General features: G+C 40.9%; 1 protein-coding gene across 1 annotated transcript in view; it reads left to right on the top strand.

Moving 5' to 3' along the window:
- The window catches only part of LOC136874876 (motor neuron and pancreas homeobox protein 1), a 218,715-nt gene extending 191,379 nt beyond the window's left edge, over positions 1-27,336 (top strand). Inside the window, exons 2-3 of the mRNA XM_067148573.2 lie at positions 6,907-7,070; positions 26,864-27,336. Coding sequence (XP_067004674.1) covers positions 6,907-7,070; positions 26,864-27,058 — 359 coding nt within the window. The 3' untranslated portion in view covers positions 27,059-27,336. The remainder of the gene's footprint in view (positions 1-6,906; positions 7,071-26,863) is intronic.
- Positions 27,337-27,779: the final 443 nt, after the last annotated feature.

Below are 27,779 nucleotides of genomic sequence, written 5' to 3'. Positions count from 1 at the left end.
GGATATCTTCCAGCTTATAAATATAAATGACAAAACATACAAATGAAATACCGATAATAATAATAATAATAATAATAATAATAATAATAATAATAAAAATAATAAATTGAATACTGACAATAATATCTCTACCTTCTACGTATAATTCTGGGGTGTGATATATGTACTATCACAATCTCTTCTGTTGTCTTCCCACTTTCCTCCTTTGTTATCACCGTCAGTGGTGAACTACAGTGATTCTATACGTATAATGAACAATCCTAGGGTTCCATCTATTGGGCACTTGTCCAGGCACATGTTCAACCCATTGCCATTTTAATCCCGCCATTCTCTTCTTTGTCCTCTTGTTTGAAATTTAAAAACTAAGCTTCATGGCGTAACGGCACTAAGGGCCATGGCCTACCAAGCGACCGCTGCTCAGCCCGAAGGCCTGCGGATTACGAGGTGTCGTGTGGTCAGCACGACGAATCCTCTCGGCCGTTATTCTTGGCTTTCTAGACCGGGGCCGCCATCTCACCGTCAGATAGGCGCCTCAGTGGAAAGGAACCGGCCGCAACATTTGCCTGGCGTGAAAATGGGAAACCACGGAGGGATGCTGAAATGGCGTCCAAATTCACCAATTCCGAAATGCAAACTCACAGCTACGTGAGCCGAACCGAGCAGTCAACTCACTCGGTTTATTTCATTTCTTGCGCTACTTGTTATTCTAAAAAGTGTAATTACTTCTGTCAAAGAATAGGGCCTAGAGTAGTCTATGTTTTAATATAAATTGTATGTACTAAACTATCGATCAAATACCGTAATCACCGGGCGAGTTGGCCGTACGGTTAAGGGCGCGTAGCAGTGAGTTTGCATCCGGGGGATAGTAGGTTCGAACCCAACTTTCCCATTTTCACACCAGACAAATGCTGGGGCTGTACCTTAAGGCTACGGTCGCTTCCTTCCCACTCCCACGCCTTTCCTCTCCCATCGTCGCCTTAAGACATATCTGTGTCGGTGCGACGTAAAGCAAAATTTTTGCATTTTGGTGAAAAGTTACTGAAAATGACAAACAAACACGTGACTGAGGACATAGCAAGTGGCATATATGGACATTTAAAAACATACATTTTGAAGTAGGGGAGGTAATATATTTTTCACAGGATTAAAGAAGGATACATTCTGTAAAGAAAAAATTGAAATTCTTTGACATAAGATATACCTGCTCCTTTAACAGACACCCGTTGCTGGAACGTTGGACAATCTCTGTAAGAGTCAAAATTCGGATATTATGGCGAATTATTTGAAAGCATAATAATAATAATAATAATAATAATAATAATAATAATAATAATAATAATAATAATAATAATAATAATAATAATAATAATAATAATAATAATAATAATAATAATCTGCCGCTTTTTCCACATCCTGGGGGTCACAAGTGCAAACCGTGTCACACATGAGGACGTGTCCCTGTTTTACGACCAGATGCCCTTCCTGAAGTCAAAACTATCTACGGAATATATTCATTGACGTGGTTGGTTGTGTGTGTATGAACAGCAGTGCATTGGGACAAACACAAATAGGCCTATCTGGTCTCTGAGTCAGAGCAATTAAGCAGACGCGATACAATGTCCGTCCTGGCCGGGAATTTAACCCGGGATCCTCTGAACCGAAGGCCTCGATGCTAAATAACAATAAATAATATTATTTGCTTTACGTCCCACTGACCACTTTTACGGTTTTCGGAGACGCCGTAGCGCCGGAATTTAGTCCCTCAGAATGTTTTACATGCCAGTAAATCTACCGAAACGAGGCTGACATATTTGAACACCTTCAGATACCACCGGACTGGGCCAGCCTCCATGCTGAGGGCTGAGCCAAGGAGTCCGAATGAAAATAATTTAGCATCGTTCTAAAAGATGACGATCTTCAAAGATGCCGGGGTCTCGAAATTGTACTCCAAAAAGGACTAGTTAATATGCCAATTCGCTAGTAGATATGATCAACCTCTTATAATGTCGATAGATGACGAGATTGCAACTATCGAAGATTGAGACTGAAGAACAGGACGGGCCATAAAAGAAGTACAAATAAAACACTTCCTGCATCTCGTAAACTTAACAGTAACCTATTAAAAAAGAACACGATTCGACCAAGAGATGTGGGAGAGGAAAGGTGTGAGTGCTCACGTTAGTAACGTGGGACGGGGAAAGATAGCCGAATAACATCGTCACTGCCTTCTTGGGCAAACGGGCGTGTTTCTAATGCTAGGCAGTGTATGTGGAATCTTTGTCACATCACTGGGGTACGTATTCCCCGTAAAACTGGATTTTCTATAGTTATGATCACTAAATTAAGTCTCTTGAAACTGCCAGTGTGCTGGCTTCGAATCCAGGCTCAATCGGTTCGCATTCAAGAGTGCTTAAATGTCTGAGGCCAACGGATTAACCATGTTGAAATACTGGATCCGTGAGATCTCTGAAGTTAAGCAACGTTGGGCGTAGTCACCACTTGAATGGGTAGCCCACGTGCCGTTTGCTAGGGAAGAAGAGGAAGTAGCGGCCACACAACCCCATGTAAACTCCGGCTCAGGATACCTGATTAGTGGTCACTGGCTTCGTTAGGGGCACGACTAGGACGCCAACATCCGGGTTTCGATAAGGCACTAGACTTTTTAATGTCAGAGACTTATAACTCTAGTTTGCAGGCCGGAATTCTGGTAACCTCATAAAAGTACACTGAAAGAATTGAATTACGGTAAATATACGCATGATTATTATTATTATTATTATTATTATTATTATTATTATTATTATTATTATTATTATTATTATTATTATTACCGTATTTTCGTGAAGCAGAAAGAGGTGAAAGAAGGTGCTGGGTGGAATGAGTCTATCTTCTATATCAAAGACTAACTTAAAACTTTAAAAATGAAGGTTATATTTCTTTTCAAATTTGAAACTTAACAAGCTTCTTCACTAGGTGAACGAAAGAAAGATCAGGTACAATAACAATCTTGATACAAGAATTGGAAAAGCTAAGAATAGGAAATTTAACCGATTTGGGCTTCAAGCCCCTAATTTCCAACTTTACAATATCGCCAATTAGCGTTTACATAAACTAGGAGAATTCTCCCAAAGCAAGAGCCCCTTGCTCGAAATGTTACAAATACGGCCTTCCAAAGGCCCCCTCGATATTACAGCAATCTCGGAGAAGAGCTTACATGCTCTCCAACATTAACGAAGGAGACTGCGCTCCCAATTTTTTACAAAAATCTTACAAATTTCTGGCCTCTCTAGGCCCAACTTGCAATTTTACTATTTAGTACACAGAGGTAACTAGTGCCCAAACTACTGGGCCTTCGTGGAAAAGAAAAACAGGTTAAATTACCGGCCCGAACACAAAATGAATGGAGGCGTACACTTGCGCTTCTAGAAAATTAAATATAAAACCCTAATTGGGCTCTCGGCCCGATGATGCAGAGTCTAATCCCAAGCTACTGAGGTGACTAGAATGAAGGTTAATTAAACGCTTTACAGAAAAGAGAAACAGTTACAAAATCGTAGTCACCTCAAACTAAGTTGAAGGGGAACTGGAGAGGGTAACGCACTCTCCATCCCCGATTTACAGTTTAAGACTTTATGTAATTTTATATTAGCCGAAAGGAAATTTACGTTTTAGAAAACAGGTGGTTACATAGTTAGAAATTCGAACCTTTCCCTCGTGTAAGCCTGCGGAGGTAGCTACCGAGAGATATGACTGGTGGCCATTACCTGGGCTGATGAACTGCCTGGCGAAGAGTGAGGCACCTCGCCTCCTGTCTTAACACACACACACACTCTCAGAAATTCGGCGATCAAAAGACAAGGTAGCCAGAAAAGCCTCAGGTTATATACCCGAGGGGACGGTTCGAGAGGGTTCTGGACTAAATCCGGACACACCCTCTCATTTTTATTGGGTAAACCAAAAACCTACAAAAAGCCAGTGATTGGATGAAAAGTATTTACAGAAAATTAGTGATTGGCCAGATTAAAAAACTGGCGGAATGAGAAAGAAGAGTTGCAAACCTTGAAATAGCAAAATAAATGAAATTTAATTTAGTTGAAAAAACATAATGACACAAAACTTCTTTAAATCATTAATTCTTTTACCTTGCACCAGAGTGCATTACCTCAGTTTTTGTAACGACATCTATGGAAAAAGGTTCAAACTTCTTGACGTAAACCACAACAAAACCAATAAATACAGACAGTTTAGGCAACTTCACAATAACACAATTACTCCATAATTCAATGGTGACATCTTCTGGTCAATATACCAACTTCATGCCGTAGCTGTTTCAAGATGTGTATGAGAGATAGCGTTCTTTAAGGCGCTTCTTTTCAATGTGCGGAGTTGAGGTGTACCACCCGGTACAATTTATTATTATTATTATTATTATTATTATTATTATTATTATTATTATTATTATTATTATTATTATTATATGAGCCAAGTATGGACTACGAGTTTTTATCAAAATGATTTAAAGTTTAGATTGCTGGGGCTGCATATGCATTCTTGATAGCTTTTCCCTCGTCTATATGATATCTCTCTCCTTCTTTGGCTTTGTTGTAGTTTAGCTTCTTCTAACCTCCCTCGTCTATTCCTAAATTCGATTTTTCTGGTATCAGTTTTCAGAAAGCTTTTATGTCGTAGTATTTCTGGGATGTTGGAAGCTTCAGCATCTCTTTTTTGACCTGTTTGTATGAAAGGGATGTTATTTTCTTACGAGAGTTGGCTCTGTGGATTATGCTGCGTAGTTCTGATTATCTTTAGTGTGGGATTTTTAAAATGAAAACTCTCGTTCCTGTGGTTCGAATTCTATGTAAACCCGGAGGTCCTATCACTACGACCCCAATATCAACAGTCATGTAAAACTACAAGCTTGATTTTTTACGATTCTTCCATCCTTTATGGCCGTCCATAAAATCTAAGGTGTCTTTTGATAATGACGTCCTCCGAAAATCGTAAAAGTAGTTAGTGGGACGTAAAGCAAATAACATTATTATAATGACGTTCATTAAGGGTTTTTGTTCAGGGTATAGTTCCTCGTTTAGTCAGTGGCATCTTTCTCTGAATGGTTCTTTCGTTTAGCTCTAGTTTCTTTGATGGTGACGGTTTCCACTGCATAAAGAACGTCGGTTATAGTTACTGTGGTATTATTATTATTATTATTATTATTATTATTATTATGTCCGGCTCCATGGCTAAATGACTATAGTGCTGGCCCTTTGTCATAGTGGTCCCGGGTTCGATTTCCGGCAGGGTCGGGAATTTTAACCATAATTGGTTAATTTCGCTGGCACTGGGGCTGGGTGTATGTGTCGTCTTCATCATCATGTCATCCTCATCACGACGCGCAGGTCGCCTATGGGTGTCAACTCAAATGACCTGCACCTGGCGAGCCGAACTTGTCCTCGGACCTCCCGGCACTAAAAGTCATACGCCATTTCATTTTATTATTATTATTATTATTATTATTATTATTATTATTATTATTATTATTATTATTATTACCACTTCTAATGGGCCACCTGAGGACCACGATGTTCAACTTGTCCACTTAGGGAATTGACTTTTGCCCAGTACTCGCGCATTTTCTGGCTATGTTTCTCCCTTCTTTCTTTTGTCCAGAGGGCGTCTGTCTTGTTACATGATGGTCTGTCCTGAAACCTCTTCTGTTTGATTATTCTTCTGAAAGGTGCTCGGTTTCAGATGTCGTTTTCAGTTACTCCCAGTTCCTGTATGTCTTTCTTCACTTCTGTTAGCCAAGGTTCCTGTTCTGCCAGTAGCTGAAAAGCTGGTAGGTCATCCTGGTTGGGTTCATCCTCGTGACATGTCCATAGAAGGTCAGACGCCTCTTCCTAGCTACATTCGTGACTTTTTGCAGTATAACTGTACAGCTCCTGGTTTGGTCACCTTCTGTACTCGCCATTTTCTTTGGTCGGTCCTAGTATCTTTCTCAACATCTTCCTCACCTGGACTTCCAGTCTGTCCAACAATCCTTTCTTGTTCAGTATCAAGCATTCTGCGGCGCATTTTGATACCTCATCTGACATACTGAGTCCCAAGCATTCTCCCAGGTACGTAATTGTTGACTTTCTCAATCGGGCCCTGTTCCAACTGTAGTTCGCTGGGAGTATCACTGAATTTGGTGAAGTATTTTCTCCTTTCTAGGGACACCTAATCCCACCTTGGCAGCCTGGTGTTTAAGTGCATTGAGCTTGTTTCACTGCTACTTCCACTGAGTTCGCCAGACGTGTTAGGTCATCTACGAACGCCAAACAGTCTACTACAAGTCCCTTCAGTTTGCGTCCGAGGTAAATACCGCTTGGTACCTTCCAGTTCTTTCCGCCACTCTCTGGTGACTTTGTCCAATGCACAGTTGACGAGAAGGGGGAAAGTCCGTCTTCCTGTCTAACTCCTGACTTTATTTCGAAACTTTCCGAAAGAGTTCCTCTGAATTTCACTCGTGATCGTGTTTTACTCACGGTCTTTTGAATAAGGCTGTCCGTCTTCCGGTCCAGGCCCATTTCCTTGCAGAATTCTCGTGAGGGTAGTTCTGTTATTGAGTCTTATGCCTTCTTTACGCCAACAGAGGTAAATACATACTTTTTTCCCGCTAGTTTACTTTACATTAATACCGACTTCAAGTTCAGGATCTGTTCAGCACAAGAACGTCCTTTTCTGAAACTACACTGGTATTCCCCCAATTGAGGTTCGGCTCTATTCAATAAGGCCTTGAATAATATCTTGTAGGTAACTGGTATCAATGAGATCCCTCTTTACTTGTTGATGATTCCTGCAGTGACAAATACAGTCATGTGTCACGTCCTGTGTGCCCGAAGTGAATTTTGATGTGGAATGTTGCAGGCTGCGGTCCCCAGCACGCGCTGCTTGGGAAGACTCGACGGCCGCGTACCGCCTTCACGAGTCAACAGCTGCTGGAACTGGAGAAGCAGTTCCGACAGAACAAGTACCTGTCCCGACCGAAGCGCTTCGAAGTCGCCACTAGCCTCATGCTCACCGAGACGCAGGCAAGTACTACTGTCATTGCAGACTGCCATTTGACGAAGCATTCCATTTGTAAAATTTATAACATAACTAACACGAAAAACATGTTTAATTATTCGCTAAATTTAAGTTTTCTATTTCCATACATAGTTATTCTTTATAAATAAATGACCTCGAAGAATTCTTATTGAATTTTTCAATGCTTAATTGTTAAGAAATTAAAACTGACTTTCAAATATTTAGGAATATCTTTGGAATAGTTCCACGATTACCAATCATGAAACCAAGGACAGATACTTTCTCCTAAACGTACTCCTGTTTGAAGTATTCTACTATCAGATCACATGTGGTCTTTCCGTCACGACCAAGTTCTTGTGACTGTGTTCAGAGTCTATTTCAGATCGTATGGATGGGTCATTGATGAAACCCGACTTGTTTTTCTCAGTGATAGCATCGATTCTTGCACATCCGTTGTCAGCAATAGAGTGTTGTTTGATTGCGTCTCCCCATTCAAAACTGCTGATTCCTTTTATGTTTTTAACCATCTGTTAGCTAAAGAGCAGTCTTCTCAGAGAATTACATTTTTACCGTGAGTACTTAGTGACACCAAGTTTTAAATTCTTCTCTCCTGAAATGTCCTCGCATGTCATCAGTTATTTTTAGATATGATGGAGTTTCCGTCATGTAAGTCTAGTTCTTTCAAACATTTGTTTATTAGTCTGCTCATGCATCTCTGGTGATATTAATGTACTCATTAAAGGATTTTACAACAGTTAATTTGCTGAACATTGCCTGAAATGATAATATAAGTATATTAGTTGTCCCCCTTCCCTGATTTCCCCAATTACTTGGAGTCATCACTAAATGTGGATTACCGGACGAGTTGGCCGTGCGGACAGAGGCGTGCGGCTGTGAGCTTGCATCCGGGAGATAGTAGGTTCGAATCCCACTATCGGCAGCCCTGAAGATGGTTTTCAGTGGTTTCCCATTTTCACACCAGGCAAATGCTGGGGCTGTACCTTAATTAAGGCCACGGCCGCTTCCTTCGAACTCCTAGGCCTTTCCTATCCCATCGTCGCCATAAGACCTGTGTTGGCGCGACGTAAAGCCACTAGCAAAGAAAAGTGGACTAAGTTCAGTTTTATGGCCCAATGGACTTCCTGACATCAACCCTATGTGGAGGGATGTATTCACTATTACTTGCCTCTGCGGTGGTTGGTAGTAGGCTATAGTGTTCTTGTCCAACCCTTGTCTCGTTTCTCTGCGAGGATGAGTAGGCCTATATAGTGAAGTGAGTTTTCTTAGTGAGTTTTTACGACCGAATGCCCTTCCTGACGACAACCTCATCAGAGGAGTTAATGGGTTGAAATTAATAACGTGATACGCCATAGTAGGAAGGGAGAGGGTGAAACCCGGTGCCGGCACATAGCCTACTCCTATCGAAAAGCACCAACAGGCCTGCTCGAGGTTTAACTTACCATACGCACTCACTCCATGTGATCGCTGCGGAGAGGTTTGGAATTGAATCCAGGAATTTTGCACGCAAGTTAGTGATTAGACCTCTCTTACCCTGCCGATCAACAATTTGGAAGGTGAAATTTATTTTCACCAACGGGACTGAGCCGGCTAACCACGGTGACGCCTTAAGGATAACGGCCACCAGGCAGTCTGGCTGCTAGTGTGGTGAGTTGTATTCTGATGAACACAAACACCGAGTCCCCGAGCCAGGGGAGCTAATCAGACATGGCTTAAGTCTAGTCTGGAACGATAGCCGGAGCCCTGTAACCTCTACACTGATAATTCAACAAGGAACTGGACAAAATAATTTATCACTGTGTCTATTACTGTCCTTTGTTATAGAAGTGTTCACGGTAACAAGCGGCCAGTACTATCAGTGAATGATGTGGCCCCTTGTAGTATTTCTTTTTTTCTTACAAGTAGCTTTACGTCACACCGGTAGGTCTCACGGCGACGATGGGTTAGGAAGGGGCTAGGAGTGGAAAGTAAGCGGTCCTGACCTTAATTAAGGAACAGTTCCAGCATTTGCCTGCTATGAAAATGGGAAACCACGGAAAACCACGTTCAGGGCTGCCGACAGTGGGGTTCGAACCCTCTTGAAGTCTGCAATTCAGGACAGTGTTTAGTAGTCTTCTCCACACCTAGCGATCTTGAGCAGTGTTTTGCAAGTTGAATCCGGCGATCATTCGGATGTCCTTAACCCAACGATCTGCTGAACTTTCTCTTGGCCTCTGTCAGTCTCTTGGGCTCCATTCAAGAACAACCTTGATACATATATCTTCCTTTCTTCGGGCTAAACGCCCTGCCCACTGCCATTTCAAGGTGGATACTGTTGATGATGTCACTAACATTTGTGACTGCTCTCATATCAACAACACTCTTTTTATTCTTTCTTGTAAATCCAAACATAGACCTTTCCGTGTCTCTTTGAGTTCTTCTTAATTTCCGTTTCATAAATTCATTCACTGTCCAGGTCATCACAGGGAGAAATACTCATTTATTCATATTTATAGTAACGACATTAACTTCGTCTTACTATTCCATCTCTTCACCTCTCAATCGAAGGCGATATTTCGGTATCTTATTAAAATCTATATATTTTTGAAACTTTCAATTAGTAGGCCTATATCAAGTGCTTAATATTCATACCTTTTTATGGACGTTTTATGTATGTGGGTGATATGACTTGTTTTTGTATATATGTTTCCTTAATATCACTAGGTTTGATTATTTTATTAACACTATTACTGTTATTGTTAATAATTTTTCCTTATTGTAATTTTTGTTGCATCAGTTTAAAGTAGTAGCCTAGTTATTATTAACAGTGTTCTAGATTATTATTATTATTATTATTATTATTATTATTATTATTATTATTATTATTATTATTATTATTATTATTATTATTATTATTATTATTTAAAGAGGACAAACTAGGCGAGGGGAAAATGTCGTTCCTGGTACAAGTGTAACATTGTAAGTTCGATTTCTATTCTACTTGGGCCGATGACCTAGATGTTAGGTCCCTTTAAACAAGCATCATCATAAGCATCATCTATTCTACTTATAGGCTAAGATAGTTTATTTATTTCATTGAGTTTGGTAAACTGATATATAATACCCACTGCCTCACTGAGGAAACTATCTTTTCCTACGGCTGTTCAGCGAAGCCAGTTCTTTCCACGACAGTTGATGGCGGAATTGCTGGGGATGCAAACAACCTTTGGGCTGAGGACTTACCTTACGTACATGTCGGGCTGAGTGGTTCAGAATATATAGCCTATGCATTTATCTTCTGAACCTACGAGCCTGGTAGTATTTGAAGGTGCTCAAATATGCCAGCCTGTTCATTTAAGTTTATTTCGTACACTACTAACATTTACTGCAATTACTAGTTGCTTTACGACGGACCGACACAAATAGGACTTATGGTGACGATGGGATAGGAAAGGGCTAGGAGTGGGAAGGAATCGGCCGTGGCCTAAAATACTGCCCCAGCATTTGCGTGATGTGAAAATAGGGAACCACGGAAAACCATCTTCAGGGCTGCCGACAGTGGGGTTCGAACCCACTATATCCCGAATGCAAGCCCACAGATGCACGCTTCTAACCGGACGGCCAACTCGCTCGGTACATTTACTGCAAGTGAAAATAAAACATGCCTTCTAGGAACTGAGTGGTTGTAGAGGTGGTCGTTTTTTCTTGTAGTGGGCAAAACAACGAGATTATCAGCCCTTCTTAATACTAATCATAGGAGGAAGATGTGTAGGTACAAAACTTCTAACTATGACTATATCGGTGAAAGGAAGTCAAAGGCCGGGCTGAGTGGCTCAGACGATTGAGACGCTGGCCTTCCGACCCCAACTTGGCAGGTTCGATCCTGGCTAAATCCGGTGGTATTTGAAGGTGCTCAAATGCGTCAGCCTCGTGTCGGTAGATTTACTGGCACGTAGAATAACTCCTGCTGGACTAAATTCCGACACTTCGGCGTCTCCGAAAACCGTAAAAGAATAGTTAGTGAGACGCTAAAATAAATAACATTATTATTAAAGACGAGGACCATGATAGGCGTTAAAAAGAAACCTACTAGGCCTTGTTAAAATTGTGCCGTAAGGGTAGGGAGAGAACATGAGCTGATTAAAGGTCGGTGGATACGAAGGAAATACGGAAAGAACGTGGAACAGGTACGTGCTGTGCCCTCGCTGTGAGCTCCTGAGTGATGACTGACTTAACACCAAACCAAACCCTTGCATTCGGGAGATAGTAGGTTCGAATCCCACTATCGGCAGCCCTGAAGATGGTTTTCCGTGGTTTTCCATTTTCACACCAGGTAAATGCTGGGGTTGTACCTTAATTAAGGCCACGGGCGCTTCCTTCCAACTCCTAGGCCTTTCCTATCCCATCGTCGCCATAAGACCTATCTGTGTCGGTGCGACGTAAAGCCATTAGAGAAAAAAACAAAAAAAAAACCCTATGGTGCAACAGCCCCGCAGGGCCTTAGCTTACCAATCCAGCGCTGCTCAGCCCTACGGCCTGCAGGCGTTATATGCTCAGGACGACGAATCCTCTCGGCCGATATTTTTAGCTTTCTAGACCGGAGCCGCCATCTCACCGTCAGAAGACGCCTCAATTGTAATCACGTAGGATGAGTGGACCTCGAACCAGCCCTCAGATCCACGTCAAAATCCCTGACCTGGCCGGGAATCGAGCCCGGGGTATGAGGCAAGGCACGCTATCCCTGCACCACGGGGCCGGCGATAACTGAGTTAGGAAACTGAAAGAAAGCAACATGATAGCCGAGCACCTGCATTACTGGCTTTTCACACGGTGCCGCAGATTGAATCCCAGCCAATCAAATGCTGAAATTAGTCACGACCCTGCGGATCAGTTTACACGTAATAGGCTACTAATTATCCCGTGGTTATGAAAACGATATCACTAATCACATATTACTTCGCACTAGCTTGCTTTGAACAGAACATAGTTCTGACTATTGCGTTTCGAAGACGAAACAGATAGGCACATTTTAAAGTTTATTAACATTGAAGCCAATTATTTCAGTTTCGACTTTGTCAAAAGCAGACAAATCTCGCTGACAAAATTCTGTAATAGTTAAGTGCTATATGAACTATAGAACTATACATTGACCACTATGGCTAGACGATAGAACTGATGAAGACCTTTAATATCAGTACCAAGGAGTTCATCGACTGGGGGCTGAAAGCGCTCAGGGGTTCTTTTGATACTCGGACACCACCTATACTCGCGAGACTGAGGGTCGCCAGATTGACACATAATTTATTTTATTTTTGAACGAAATTGTTTGTGTATTCTTTGTCTTTGGCAACCTCCAAGTGGAGGAAGATTTTGAAAAAAAAATATGGCCATTGGCTGCATTAAATATTATTATTATTATTATTATTATTATTATTATTATTATTATTATTATTATTATTATTATTATTATTAAAGGTTTTAATAATATAACCTTTGAATCTTTTCAGTCTATTGGACACAAAATACAAAGTTATGAAAACACTATAACATACCTGGAAAAGAAAAGTATCAGCCTCGAACCACATTCCACTTAAAACCAAGCCGGTTTATGTCAGCAAGTTGCAAGGTGCGGCCTAGCTCAGTCCAAGGCGTATGGCAGCCAGGCTGCACTAAGTTCAGAAAACATTTTTGAATTTATTAAGATGCTGAACACAGATTTTTAACATTCGAATGTTCTTTTGCACTTGTTCATAATCCTTCACGTTTACATAACGTAACCAATTTTGTACATTTACACGCGTGATATAAAACTGATTTGATAAAATCTGAGGATGTTCTTGTAGAACGAAACACATCATCCTGTTATGATTAAAATGTTTTATTTTCCACGTATCTTGTAGTGTATTTTATGTTCGACAGACTAAAACATCTTTAAGGTTATATATTTTCAAGTGTTTTATTTTATCATTCTGGGGTCTGATTCGGCTGAAGTTACTTCAGTTTTCAACTTCAATTTACTTGAGTTTACAGCTCACGAAGTCTTATAACCGATCTTGTCGAAAAGAAGATAATTCAGACCAACTTCTTGCAGAAAGTAGAAGTTATGTGTTGGAAAGAAAAAAGGAATGCAAAGTGTACATTATGGTCAAGTACCTTATATCATTGTCTTTCCTCAAGTCTTGAATGTCTGGTAACGCCCTAATCCTTACATATTATATATTTTTCTTGTTGAACGGGAGGGGCCATGGTCATTTCCTCAGCGGGTTGCCATGGTGACGGCGATGACTTGCTGATGCGCATGTAATTAGGAGACTTGTTGGCGACAAGACAAATGCCGACGCGTCTTAGCGACGTCGTAAGCCGACGATAGATGGAGCCTTCCATGTTTGAACGCGGGATTTGCTATCTCCCGGCTTCTGGTCATATTTTAGCGACAACAGAAGTCAAGTTATAGCATTAGGCTAGGGGACCGAGGTGGGTAGTCACTGCTGTGGTTTCTTCTTGTGCTTCCTCGAAAGCTGCTGTTACGAATGAGGCATGGAAATCAGTCTGACGTTGTAGTAATCATATTATTTTCAGTTAACATTTAACGATCAAGATATATCAAAATTAAATTATAGCAATACTGTAAAGGTTCCAGTGAATTGCCAAACGCCTATAATGTAATTACATATCAATGTAAAGTTAAATTATTTTTTACAATTGTGCGTTGTGTAAAACTTGACGCACTGTTAGCAGTGCGTAAGGTGAGTCAATCGAGCATTAGTACGTGAAGTAAGAAAGTGTGTATGAAGTAATGACACTCTTTTACTTAACGCACTGTTGAAGAAATTATAGAATTTAATTTATAAATATTTTCCGCGAGTAAAATTGTAATGGACTACAGTACTTTAGCAGTGGTATTAAATGAATTATAGAGCCAGGTTGAGTGGTTCAGACGGTAGAGTGCAAGTTGGTGGGTTCTTTTCCAGATCAATCCGGTGGTATTTGAAGGTGCTTAAGTACGCAGCCCTGTGTCGGTGGATTTACTGGCACATGAAAGAACTCTCCTGCGGAAAGAATCTGGCACCTTAGCGTCTCCCAAAATTCTGCTCCATGCAGTCACCGAGATTCGAACCTCGTCGTATGAGGGGACTGCTAGCAAATAAGCCACTGCGGTAATCACGTTCCCCTCTCCTTATAGCAATGCCCACTGCCAGTCCATAAAGTTGTATCGTTTCTGCCCCAATATACAAATTCCATGTCAAAAATTGCTCATATTGAACTATATTGAAATGTTATCCGTTTATAATTATATTTTGAAACGAATTATATGAATATTTATACGAAATCGAGGAGTTATTATTCATTAATTTAATTTAATTTTATAAACACTACAAGGCCTATGAGCAGAGCTCGAAAAAAGTTTTTCTGACGTAGGCACTAATTCTGAAAATCAGGCGTCTCAATAACACAAACACAGTGTGATAAAGTAGAATAGAATACTCCCATCCCCTAGTTCAGGATCGCCTGGAACTGAGGAGAGAGTAATCACTTATTGCAATCCAAATTATTTTTTATAACTTCATGCATGCTTTTGTTGTTACAATTAATTTATCTACTACTACATTAAACAATACATTAAGCCTAATCACTATTTTCACCTAGTCTCTACATTCTAGTTTAAAAAATGTTATTTATTTTTGTACTAGACATTAAACAGTGTTATATAGTGTAGGACTCTAGGACAACATTTAACTTATCCTTATTATTAAATTAGTGCAAACATTTAACTTTGTCACGAGTCCCAATATATTTATCTTTAGCTTACAATAGACATTATGAATTAACTGAATTACTGTAAGAGTGAATGGATGACTGCATGCCTGAATGAATTGCAGCAAATTTGTACATTATTATTATTAAACATATGCTCATATGCTTGATGGCTTTTTACACTGGTGTGGTAGGTTGTAGTCGTGTGGTCAGTACAGTACAGTTTCTATATAATAACTAGCAGATGTACCCGCTCTTCGTACGGGTTATCAGAAGCTGGCTTTCGTTACTCATACTATCGGTGTGAGCGACTTCTTAGATATTTATATCACTGGTGTATTTACTTAAGTACGTAGAAATTATTTGTCTTGTTTGAAATTATAGTGTAAGTATACTGCCGCTAGATAGCACCACAAACATAAATATTATTGAATGTATTTGTTTGATCTGGCATTTCGTAACTATTAAAAATGATCAAGGAAATGCGCGATGCATAAAACAAACTACTATAATTATCGAGAATTATAATTCTCAGGGCTTGTTACTCATGTCGCACATCATATAATGAATCTGAGTGTAAATGTTGAAATATTTTGTCAAGTCATGGGCGCTTCATCTTGATAATTGTATATACAGGGTGTTAGGTGTATACGTGCAGATATTAAGCTAGTCGGCAAAGAAAAAGACATCTCACAATATATGCTATGCACTTTTAATCTTGTCCTATTAGTTTGCCCATAACTGAGCCAAATATTTCAGGACCTAATGTGTTTTGAACGGCCGTAGCAAGATATGCCGGTTACGTCATTCTGTCCACGCGTAGTGGAAGTACAGTAGCAGAGTCTAGGGCTTGTTGAACCTGTTTCTTATCGCAGGCCAACACATGCTGTTGTGCACTTCCCCTAAAGGCTTGGCAAGTAGGAGAGGATGACTCGCGTGCCAGGCCATTTGCTGAACTCGAAAACCGGTCTAGGGTACTCTGTGTGAAATGTACACAGGATCCTTACAGTGGCCTCGAAGATACGCACCAGCACATACGTGCGAATAAAGTATTGTGTGGTTGTGTGTGATTTATAAGACGTCAATGGCATTACTCAGTGATCCAAGCTGACAAAATGAAAGGAAATAGTTAATAAGTAAATGAATCATGAGCGCAACATTTCTGTGCTGTTATTGCGACAGTCTACGATGAATTTCTGACAATAGACAATGCGAGTTGTCCATGCTTATTCATAAACTTTTCAGGTCAATGAAAGGACGGTGGACACTGAAAGAAAAGGCTGTAAGTATTCAGTCATATTGTTATTAATGAGACAGATTTCAAAAACCGAAGTTGCAACCATGCGTGAACATTGCTCGAAGGAAAAATAGCTACTGTGGATTTCTTTTGCTAGATGCTTTACGTCGCACCGACACAAATAGGTCTTATGGCGACAATGGGACAGGAAAGGGCTAGGAGTGGGAAGGAAGCGGCCGTGGCCTTAATTAAGGTGCAGCCCCAGCATTTGCCTGGTGTGAAAATGGGAAACCACGGAAAATCATCTTCAGGGCCGCCGACAGTGGGGTTCGAATCTGCTATCTCCCGAATACTGGATACTGGCCGCAGTTAAGCGACTGCAGCTATCGAGCTCTGTCTACTATGGAATTGCCGCCGGGCATTTCTAATAGAAGGCTTATTCTTCTTTTTCCTAATCTGTTTAACTTCCAGGGTTGGTTTTCCCTCGGACTCAGCGAGGGATCCCACCTCTACCGCCTGAAGGGCAGTGTCCTGGAGCGTGAGACATTGGGTCGGGGGTTACAACTGGGGAGAATGACCAGTACCTCGCCCAGTCGGCCTCACCTTCTATGCTGAACAGGGGTCTTGTGTAGGCCTTGCGGGGGAATGGGGAGATTGGAAGGGATAGACAAGGAAGAGGGAAGGAAGCGGCCGTGGCCTTAAGTTAGGTACCATCCCGGCATTTGCCTGGAGAAGTGCGAAACTACGGGAAACCACTTTCAGGATGGCTGAGGTGGGAATCGAACCACCTCTACCCATTTGACCTTCCGAGGCTTAGTGGACCCCGTTCCAGCCCTCGTACCACTTTTCAAATTTCGTGGCGGAGCTGGGAATGGAACACGGGCCTCCGGGGGTTGGCAGCTAATCACACTAACCACTATACCACAGAGGTGGACAGAAGGCTAATTACTGGACAGTAAGTGCCGATAGGTAATGTAACGGACCCGTTTAATTAAAACGTCCGTAATAATAATGTTACTACTACTACTACTACTACTACTATCTTTACGTTCCACTAACTAATTTTCGTCCGCCTCTGTGGCGTAGTGGTTAGTGTGATTAGCTGCCACCCCCGGAGGTCCGGGTTCGATTCCCGGCTCTGCCACGAAATTTGAAAAGTGGTACGAGGGCTGGAACGGGGTCCACTCAGCCTCGGGAGGTCAACTGAGTAGAGGTGGGTTCGATTCCCACCTCAGCCATCCTGGAAGTGGTTTTCCGTGGTTTCCCCCTTCTCCTCCAGGCGAATGCCGGGATGGTACCTAACTTAAGGCCACGGCCGCTTCCTTCCCTCTTCCTTGCCTATCCCTTCCAATCTTCCCATCCCTCCACAAGGCCCCTGTTCAGCATAGCAGGTGAGGCCGCCTGGGCGAGATACTGGTCATTCTCCCCAGTTGTATCCCCGACCAAGAGTCTGAAGCTCTAGGACACTGCCCTTGAGGCGGTAGAGGTGGGATCCCTCGCTGAGTCAGAGGGAAAAGCCGAACCTAGAGGGTAAACAGATGATGATGATAATAATAATAATAATAATAATAATAATAACAACTAATTTTCACGGTTTTCGAAGACGCTGAAGTGCCAGAATTTTGTAAAGCAGTACTATTTTGAATGCAAGTAAATCACAGACACGAGACTGGCGTATTTCAGCACCTTCAAATACCACCGAACTGAGCCGCCATCGAACCTGCCAAGGTGGGATCAGAAGACCAGCGCTCTATCGTCCGAGCTACGCAGACCGGCATTGGGGCTTAGATCGTGCGGTTAGGGCCGCGCAGCTGTGACCTTGTATTCTGGTGATAGTGGGTTCGAACTCTACTGTCGGTAGCCGGGAAGATGGTTTTCCGTAGTTTCCCATTTTTACATCAGGGAAATGCTGGAACTGTACCTTTATTAGACTTCGAACTCTTCCTTCCCACTTGTACCCCTTTTCATTCCCATTGTCGCCGTAAGACCTATTTGTGTCGGTGCGACGTAAAACAATTTGTAAGTACATGCTTCGGTAATTTCGGAGACATGTCTGCAATTATAATATTAATAATAATTCGGACCTGTTAAAAGTTCACTATTTTCTTTAGTGTTTTCTGACAGATTACGAGCTACGAAGTTTGAGTGGGGCGATTAACTTTTATTTTCATAATAGTCAGTAATAATAGACTAATACAGTTTTTATAATAATATTGTTAGTGGCTTTTCGACGGATGCAAGCTAATCGCACGGCCAACTCGCCCAATAATAATAATAATAATAATAATAATAATAATAATAATAATAATAATAATAATAAATCTTCACGTGCCAATGGAGACGCGCGGTGTCGGAATTTTGCCCACTGGTATACTTTAACGTGCCCGTAAATCTACCGATCAGAAGCGGTCGTATTTGAGCACCTTCAAATACCAGCGGACTGAGCCAGGATCGAGCCTGCTAAGTTCATGAAACCAGTGCTTGAACCGTCTGAGCCACTCAGCCTGGCAACGTTTATTTTGATACGTTGAATAGGCACTGCAAAATCAGCAGTAAGCTAGAAGGTCCTCATTTACATTTAAACATGTTCTCTTCGGTTGGAAGCACGAAAGGAAGGTACGTTTAATTAATTTATGTTTATAACATGCCCCTTACTGGTATGAAGTAAAACGTTCGATGTGTTTTGACATTTCAATTCCGATACTACTCACTTTGAAATTCTATCCCACGCATTCTTTCGTTGACGTAATAAACTTTATTTACGTACACGTCAACACGGGTTGCTTCTGCATACGGCGAGTTGGACTCCCAAAAGACCATGATATTGAAATCGCACTGTGGGAGAATATTCCACGTAAGCAGTTCGACAAAAGCACTAGACCTGTCACATGCCGGTTGTCTGCTGTTCTTAGCGACGGGGATGTCGCTGGACGGGTTCCCCACCCCTACATGAAACCGGTATGTCTGACCTCGACCTGAATAACAGCTGTCAGAGATACGAATTATCGTCCGTACTAGTACGCGAGTTACTTCGTAGTAGTAGTAGTAGTAGCATCAGTAGTAGTATTTGAATAATGCCAGTGCATGAATACCACGAATACCATTATAAGCTGCTAGTGTATCGTGTAGCAGAACAGAACACGGGTCGCCCTTCATGAATCTATCGGGAAAGGCTTCCAGCAATTTATATTATGTTTCTTATTCCCTACGAGTTAAAACAGAGGACACTTTGCGTTTTTAAGGGCCGATGACATTAAGACAGCAATCATCATCATCATCATCATCATCATCATCATCATCACCATCATCATCATCATCATCATCATCATCGTCGTCGTCGTCACGTATAAATATTCAATAAAATAATCGTTTTATATTCATCATTACTGAAATAGGAACTATAAGTTAACATTTAACTTAAGAAGATTGGCTAGAGTGTTTTGTTAATTTACAAAAGAAAGTTTAACATTTCTTTTAATGCAATCTGTATGTTTTTGTTTTCTAAACTGTTGTACTGTAATGTTTAACAGGTAAATTATGTTGTTCACAGGCGTTTTCGTGTACGTTCGTAAATCCGTACTTTTCTATTCGAGATAGTCTTGTTACCGTCGACCTGGAATTACGGAGCCCGTACTGTATGTTAGTTCATTATTTTTCTACAACAGAGTGTTACGAATGCGACTGTAGTTCCCGCGACCACGCCACTCTTATGTCTGTGTCACTAATGTGCACTTTGTTCAGCTGTGTGCTGCTTGACTATGTGGCTCTCGTTACCTTCTTCTTCCTCTCCTTCTACTGCAGCCTTATGTCTTAACAGGTATACTGTATTCTACCGGCATCATCTCAACACGCAGTAGCGTAATCTGCTGCGATTTACCGAGCTCGATAGCTGCAGTCGCTTAAGTCCGGCTCCATGGCTAAATTGTTAGCGTGCTGGCCTTTGGTCACAGGGGTACCGTGTTCGATTCCCGGGAGGGTCGGAAATTTAACCTTAATTGGTTAAATTTCCTGGCACGGGAACTGGGTGTATGTGCCATCTTCATCATCATTTCATCCTCATCACGACGCGCAGGTCGCCTACTGGAGTCAAATCAAAAGACCTGCATCTGGCGAGCCGAACTTATCCTCGGACACTCCCGGCACTAAAAGCCATACGACATTTCATTTCAGTGTGGCCAGTATCCATTATTCGTGAGATAGTGGGTTCGAACCCCACTCTCGGCAGCCCAGAAGATGGTTTTCCGTGGTTTCCCATTCTCACATCAGGCAAATGCTGGTGCTGTACCTTAATTAAAGCCACGGCCTCTTCCTTCCCTGTCCTAGCCCGTTCCAGTCCCATCGTCGCCATAAGGCCTATCTGTGTAGGTGCGACGTAAAGCCAATAGCTGCTGCGATTTGTTATTAGCACCATCATAGTAAATGTAATATAGTTGTGGCGGAATCTTCTTAGATATGTTCGACATCTGTGGATTGTGTATAATTTGATAACTCATCTGTACTCATGAAAGAGACCGTCGGCCTGGCGTTCAGGTTAATAGCTACATGTCTCTAACGTGTAACCTTGTTTATGTTTCTTATATTTGTTGATGTGTATGTTTGATTTTTATACACAATACGAGATTACAGCTGACTCATCCCCACGAGCTTGACATGGTTCTCGTTTTACGCATAGTAATCTGTAGGTAACTACTGCGACCGATGCTAACTCACGTGACATACATTTCATCTTGTTTCCCCTTAAACCACGCATATTTTACTATTTTCTTCCACGCATTTCAGCTTTTAATGACCTAATAATAATAATAATAATAATAATAATAATAATAATAATAATAACGTTAAGTGCTTTACGTCCCACTAACTACTTCTACGGTTTTCTGAGACGCTGAGGTGCCCGAATTTAGTCCCGCACGAGTTCTTTTTATGTACCAGAAAATCTGCCGACACGAGGCTGACCTACAGTATTTGAGCACCTTCAAATACCACCGGACTGGGCCAGGTTCGAACCTGTAAAGTTGGAGTCAAAAGGCCTGCACCTCAACCGTCTGAGCAACTCAGCCCGGAAGGAGGCACGAAATGTAGGTACGTTTAATTTATTTAGTTGTATAACATGTTCAATATTCCTTTGAAACTAAACGTTCGATGTGTTTCGATATTTCAATTCCGATGCTACTCATTTGGGCATCCCGTGACTGCTTTCGTTGGCGTAAGGACCTGCCATCTTTCTTCTACCTTTACGCAATGCACAACGGGGATCTACTGTATTTCACGTCCCAGCGCGCCTATCCCAACCAATAATTATATCACACGCTCGTACAAGTCCCGCGCCGATTCAGGTTTTCAGGTCATTTCCATACTCACTAGACCACGGGGCTGATGACCACACATATCCCAATCCCTTAAAGGACATAACAGCAAATGAACCAGTATTAATGCTGAGAATTCGGTACATCTCCAGGGTCCGAAACCGATGACCAGGGTTGTCTGAAGCCCCTAAGACGGAAACTGAATACTGACAACTACGAAACCAGTCTGGCGAGAATGTAACGTAACAAGGCATACGCTACTGTAGTAGCCACCTTCAGCTGTTATCGTACCTCAGTTGCTCTTAAACATAAAACCAGTTTGACAAGTATGTTACGTAACATCTCGTGCATTGCACAGGTAGCGTTCAGCTGTTGTACGTAAACATAAACAGAAACCAGTTTGGCACGCATGGCGCGTGACTCGCCTGTTCCCAAAGGGAAGCTATTCATTCACAAGAACAAGGCATACTACCTTTTCTAAAAACATCGTATCTCTTTGCTCTCGAAAATAACTTCCGAGAATTACTAAAAGTTTGATATATAGTGGTTCGTCACACCGTTCTCTATTGCTAGAAGAAATATCTGCAGGTATACACCTAACACCTGTATAAGTTGTCTTCATAGTTACAATGATCGTAAAAGTGGACCAAAATATCGGCACTAATAACATCAGTGATCCTACTACTTCATGATTTGATAGCAAATAGTTCAAACTATAGGTAACAGACTCCGCAAAATGCTGAAAACTAAGCCAGTACGTAAAAACGGAGGCCCATCGGTAGAGGCATGATTCTTTCGCATTAACGATAAGCGCGACAAGAAATATTTTGAAGCGATTTTGAGATATCTTAATGAATCATATGATTCTAGTTAAGAAATTAGTTATTTTTTTCGTGAATTACAGTGCCAAGGCCTTTTTAAAGCGAAATTTACTTATTTTGCGATAAGTGCGCAAATTATGCGAAATTCGTGGAAAATAAGGATCTTGAAATTGTATTCCAGTATCACGTGTGTGAAGGCAAACAGGAGACAAAATACGATTTATCATTTCGACAGAAGTATTTCTGCGTATTAATATTGTATAAAAGCCCTTAAAAGTATGGCCACATAGGGTGAAAGGGTAATTTGTTATGTAATCTTGATTAGGGCTATATTGTAGTCTCATCAAGATTACATAAGGAATAATAAATTATTATCAATATTGTTTCTCTTTATTTATCTTTCACATGAATAATTCACAAATCTCACGAATTAAACTTTTATGAATAATTTTAGGAAATGATTAACGCGAAATTAAAGCGATGGGATCAGCCCTATTTCGCGAAATAACGCGAAAAATTGTTTCCTTTTCGCGAAATCCAGCACAAATTGATGCGAAAAAATCGTGTCCCTACCCATCGGCAACCGCTGGTCTCAGTACTACGGAGATCTTCGGGGCTATTATTTTTTTTACTTCACTTCTTTTCCATCCCCGCCCAAATGCTATGAGCGCCTTACATAACAGTTTATTTTTTCCAGATAGTAAATCATATGTGTATTAATTTTGGTTGGCAGCTAGGCCTATGCTCAAACGTACATGCATAATTTCGCTGCTGTAGAATCCTGAAGCTGACGTTGCCATGGTTACAGCCGTTCGTTTCTTTATCCGATTCTTAGAGCAGGGGCAGTGTGGTGTCAATATTTCCATAACGGTTGGTTTTAGGGCCGTAAAACATGGTTTTCGGGCCCGTAGGGCTTACCGAGTTTTGTTCTTTGCGTCAAGGGGCTTAAAATTAGCTTTGTCTCGTCCTTGTACGACAAATTCGATTTCGCCTATATTAGCCTATTATTTTAATATTTTTTTATCTCCCCCCATTGCCCCCCCCCTCGAACTGTTTTGACAATAAAATAGAGCCCATGTTACTCACCTGCAATGTAGCTTTCTATAGGTGAAGTAATTTTTAAAATCGGTTCAGTAGTTTTTTGAGTCTATCCGTTACAGACAAATATACAAAATTTTCCTTTTTATAATATTAATACAGATAATAATAATAATAATAATAATAATAATAATAATAATAATAATAATAATAATAATAAATTTATTATTATTATTATTATTATTTAAGTCCCACACTCTATTTTTATGTTTTTTGGAGACGCTGAGGTGCCGGAATTTTGTCTCGCAGGAGTTCTTTTACGTGCCAGTAAATCTACCGACACAAGGCTGACGTATTTGAGCACCTTCAAATACGACCGGACTGAACCAGGATCGAACCTGCCAAGATGGGGTCAGAAGGCCAGCGCCACAACCGTCTGAGCCACTCAGCCCGGTCTGCAGTTTTATATTTTATAACTTGAAATACTAAGCCTACGTGTAATAATTGATCGATTTGAGAACAAATTGATACACCCCGTGTATAAATACAAACTTAAGAATTCCCAACGAGCACGCTTTCCTTTCTAGTACCATACCTCAAGATTCGGAGTTCTAACGCGATGAGGAGGGTGAATTTTAGATAGCCTCGTGCTAAGGAAGACAAAAAAAATCCGCAGAGGCTTGGCTGCAGATTTACGACTCATGGCAGCCAGGATCTGTGCTCCATTCTCTGGGGAGCGTTTAGATCGAACCAGGCAAGGAAGAAAGTTAGTAAACTTTTGATGTTACAGTGAACTTGAAATTAAGTGTTCATCATTTTATCAGCTTGTGTTTGTTGAATAAGTTATTTAAAATGAAAATTCTCTTTGTTCCCTAAACTGTTCTTGTAGCTTACGAACTACCTGGTCTAGTACACAACTGCAACACAAGATATTTCCCCTCAATCTACGTTCACTCATTTGCGAAAAAAAAAAAATGCCCACCATGAAGGAGCAGTCACAGACTCATGTAAGTGGGTATATATTACTCGCGCAACTTTTAGTGATATTTGGTGTTACGGGGTTGAGGAGTGAGGACCGGTTCCGGTAATACCGCCAACTGAATGGAAATGAAATCTGAATTGAATCGATAATATGATCGATCGATATGAATTTTCTAAAACTGGATTGTCTTAAGCCAACAACTGTGTCACGCACACATTATATAACCTTATATACCGTAACATTTCTCGATGCGAATCTTGTTCCTAGCATGAATTCAATGGTTTTGCTTTGCTGTGTAAATAACAACAGTACTAGTAGGTACGTAATGTTTTTTAAAGATAAAAATTTCATTGTTCCGTATTGAAATTATTGATGTTAAAAATTAAATAACTGGAAAGGAGGTTCAACCTATTCAATACTCCTTTCCAGTTATTTAATTTTTAACATTAGTACGTAATGTGTACGCCAGATGTCTCACAGCGATGCATAGTTTGTGTTTCAAAGGTTGCCAATACGAATCTCGAAGATAACCGAAGTCGACCGATTCAGCACTAGGGAGCCCAAGTAACACTTGAAGTTGCGCGAGTAATACCCAGGACGTGATAGCATAAAGAAAACTTCAAAAACCACACCAAGCATGCATTGTAGCGTAATAAACACTTGCAGGCCTCGCTTAGTTCATGTGCTGGTCTGTAGCACGGTCAGGTATGGAGGCATATAGACAGAGGAAGATCCTGTAACAGCTGACGCAACTGACCCTCCAATTCTGTCGTAGTTGCTGCTGGTCGAAGTTGCCATCCAAAATGGTCCCAACTGTTCTCGATGGGCGAGAGGTCTGGAGTTCTAACTGACCAAGGAAGGCATGTTGACATCACCAAGGCAGACCATGCTGTGTGAGGCCTGGCATTATCCTACTGAAAAATGGCGTTGTCGAGCTACACCAGGAAGGGAAGCACACAAGATCGCCGCCAGTGGGGAGCAGCAATTGTAGAAAATAGCACTCACATCGTTACTCCTCTCGTTGGAGACGTGTAACCGCTCTACAATGAAGCGTCGATCACTGAGCTTGCCAGAACGTCTCCAGACTAGAATTCGACGGTCGTCTGCATCCATACAGATGACTTGTATGACGAGTGAAATGTGTACGAGTACGTTAGTGAGCACATTTTCCTAAAACAGTGAATGTATTTACTAGTTATATAGGTTTATAGTGTACTCCAATTTCTTCGTTTACTTACTATTGTTCTTTTAAAATTACCTTATGTTGTCATGTACATTTTATAAATGTACAATAATGTCTACTGTTATCGCGATGTTTGCTAATCATTTTACGCTACTATATTATTTAATTTTGTCATGGCTTGTTGTAATTTTTACAGCAAAATTGTACTGTAGTGGTTAAGTGTAAGAGACCGAGCCTGGGATTTATTGCCACCATAACGGCTACATAACACAACGTGAAGAAAGATTAATTCAGTCGCAAAAAAAGTAATGCTCACTACAGTAGATTTATTTATTTATTTATTTATTTATTTATTTATTTATTTATTTATTTATTTATTTATTTATTTATTTATTATACCCAGGTGAGTAGTTCAGACGGTAGAATGCAGTCCTCCTGAGCACAGGTTATCAGGTTCCCGTATTTTTCGAACGTGTACACAAATGTCAGCTTCGTCGGTAGTTTTATTGGCACAGTAAAGAACTCAGAAGGGACAAAATTCCTGGACCTTGGTGACTCTGAAAACCGTACAAGTACAATAGTTAGTGGGAAGTAAAACCAGTATCATCATTTTATTATTATTATCGTTGTTTATTGTTATTTTTTTTAAACTTTAGGATACCTAGATAACCTGCACAACGAATAATCGGAAGTTTACTTATGTAGGCCTCTATATGGGTCGTATGTGTAATAATAATAATAATAATAATAATAATAATAATAATAATAATAATAATAATAATAATAATAATAATAATGTCCGCCTCTGTGGTGTAGTGATTAGTGTGATTGGCTGCCACACCCGGAAGCTCGGGTTCAATTCCCGGCTCTGCCACGAAATTTAAAAAGTGGTAAGAAGGGCTGAAACGTGGTCCACTCAGCCCCGGGAGGTCAAATGAGCAGAAGAGGGTTCGATTCCCTCCTCAGCCATCCTCGAAGTGGTTTCCCATGGTTTTCCATTTCTTCTTCAGGCAAATGCTGGGATGGTGCCTAACTTAAGGCCACGCTCGCTTCTTTCCCTCTTCCTTGTCTATCCCTTCGAATCTTCCCATCACCCAATAAGTCCCTTGTTCAGCATAGCAGGCGAGGTCGCCTAGACAAGGTACTGGTTCTCCTTCATAGTTGTATCCCCCGACCCAAAGTCTCACGCTCCAGAACACTGCCCTTGAAGCGGTAGAGGTGGGATCCCGTGTTGAGTCCGAGGGGAAAAAACAACCTTGTATGATTAAGAAAGAAATAATAATAATAATAATAATAATAATAATAATAATAATAATAATAATAATAATAATAATAATAATAATAATATATAACTAGTCCATACTATAGATGTATGCAGGAGTTGTGTAAGTTTTCAGAATGAGAGATGTTGCCGTATATATTAAAATTGTCCATAGCCATTGTCAGCTGCACACTAACAAGAGCTCTTTGTTCTTGCAGGTGAAGATCTGGTTCCAGAACCGCCGGATGAAGTGGAAACGGAGTAAGAAAGCTCAGCAGGAAGCCAAAGCCAAAGAAGACGTGGACCGGCGTGCGGGCGGCAGTAAGGAGCGTCGGGAGGCGTCGACCGAGAGTGGGGGAGAGGCGGCGTCGGCCTCTCCTAGCGAGCCGCTCTACCGGCCCTACGTCGTGTGATGTCATGTGTGGGTGTGTCAGACTAAGCTAACCACAATACAAGAACAGTGCATTGAAAGAGGCACTGAACTGACTCTTATAGAGGTGCTCTTAAGTGTGAAAGGCGCATCTCCGAACAAATTTACCTCCATTGGTTTCAGTAGAGTTCTTCATTACTGTGTAAGCGAATATGATAAATTAAACGTTCACAACTCGCATAAATGTCTTTCACGAACATGTTTCAAAACACTATTGTTTGTATTGTGGAATCATTCTGTATATATCAACAATAAACTTACTTTCCGTTAATACTCTTGTGAGTCTTCATAATTAGAACGTTTATCCTTAACACTTCAGTGGTCGGATTTTTGTTCCTGTTGTTGACATCCGTCCTTACATTCATAAAACCAACATGCATGACCAAATTCAAACCTGCACAAATACACTCGAAAGTGACTATACTGCACCCTTCTAGAGCTGCTTCGGTGTTGATTTGAAGTCCACTATTGCCACGGCTGCCCCTGAAAAGAATATAGGCTACGTACCGAAGCTTTGAGATCCATCTCAGTGGTGATCAGTCCCTGTCGTCAATTAAGGGATGCATAAGGTAAAACTCAACTAAGGATAGTCATCTAACTAAATTAAAAAAAAATCATGACACAGACTGATTTTGAAGATCGTATATAAAATTTGATTGATCATAATAAAAGAAAAATGAAGAAATGTAATGAATCCATAATTA

This window comes from Anabrus simplex, chromosome 5 (genome assembly GCF_040414725.1).
Source record: "Anabrus simplex isolate iqAnaSimp1 chromosome 5, ASM4041472v1, whole genome shotgun sequence".
In the NCBI taxonomy this organism is placed as follows: domain Eukaryota; kingdom Metazoa; phylum Arthropoda; class Insecta; order Orthoptera; family Tettigoniidae; genus Anabrus; species Anabrus simplex.
The sequence above is the reverse complement of the archived record's forward strand: the minus strand, read 5'-3'. Positions and strand labels throughout refer to the sequence as shown.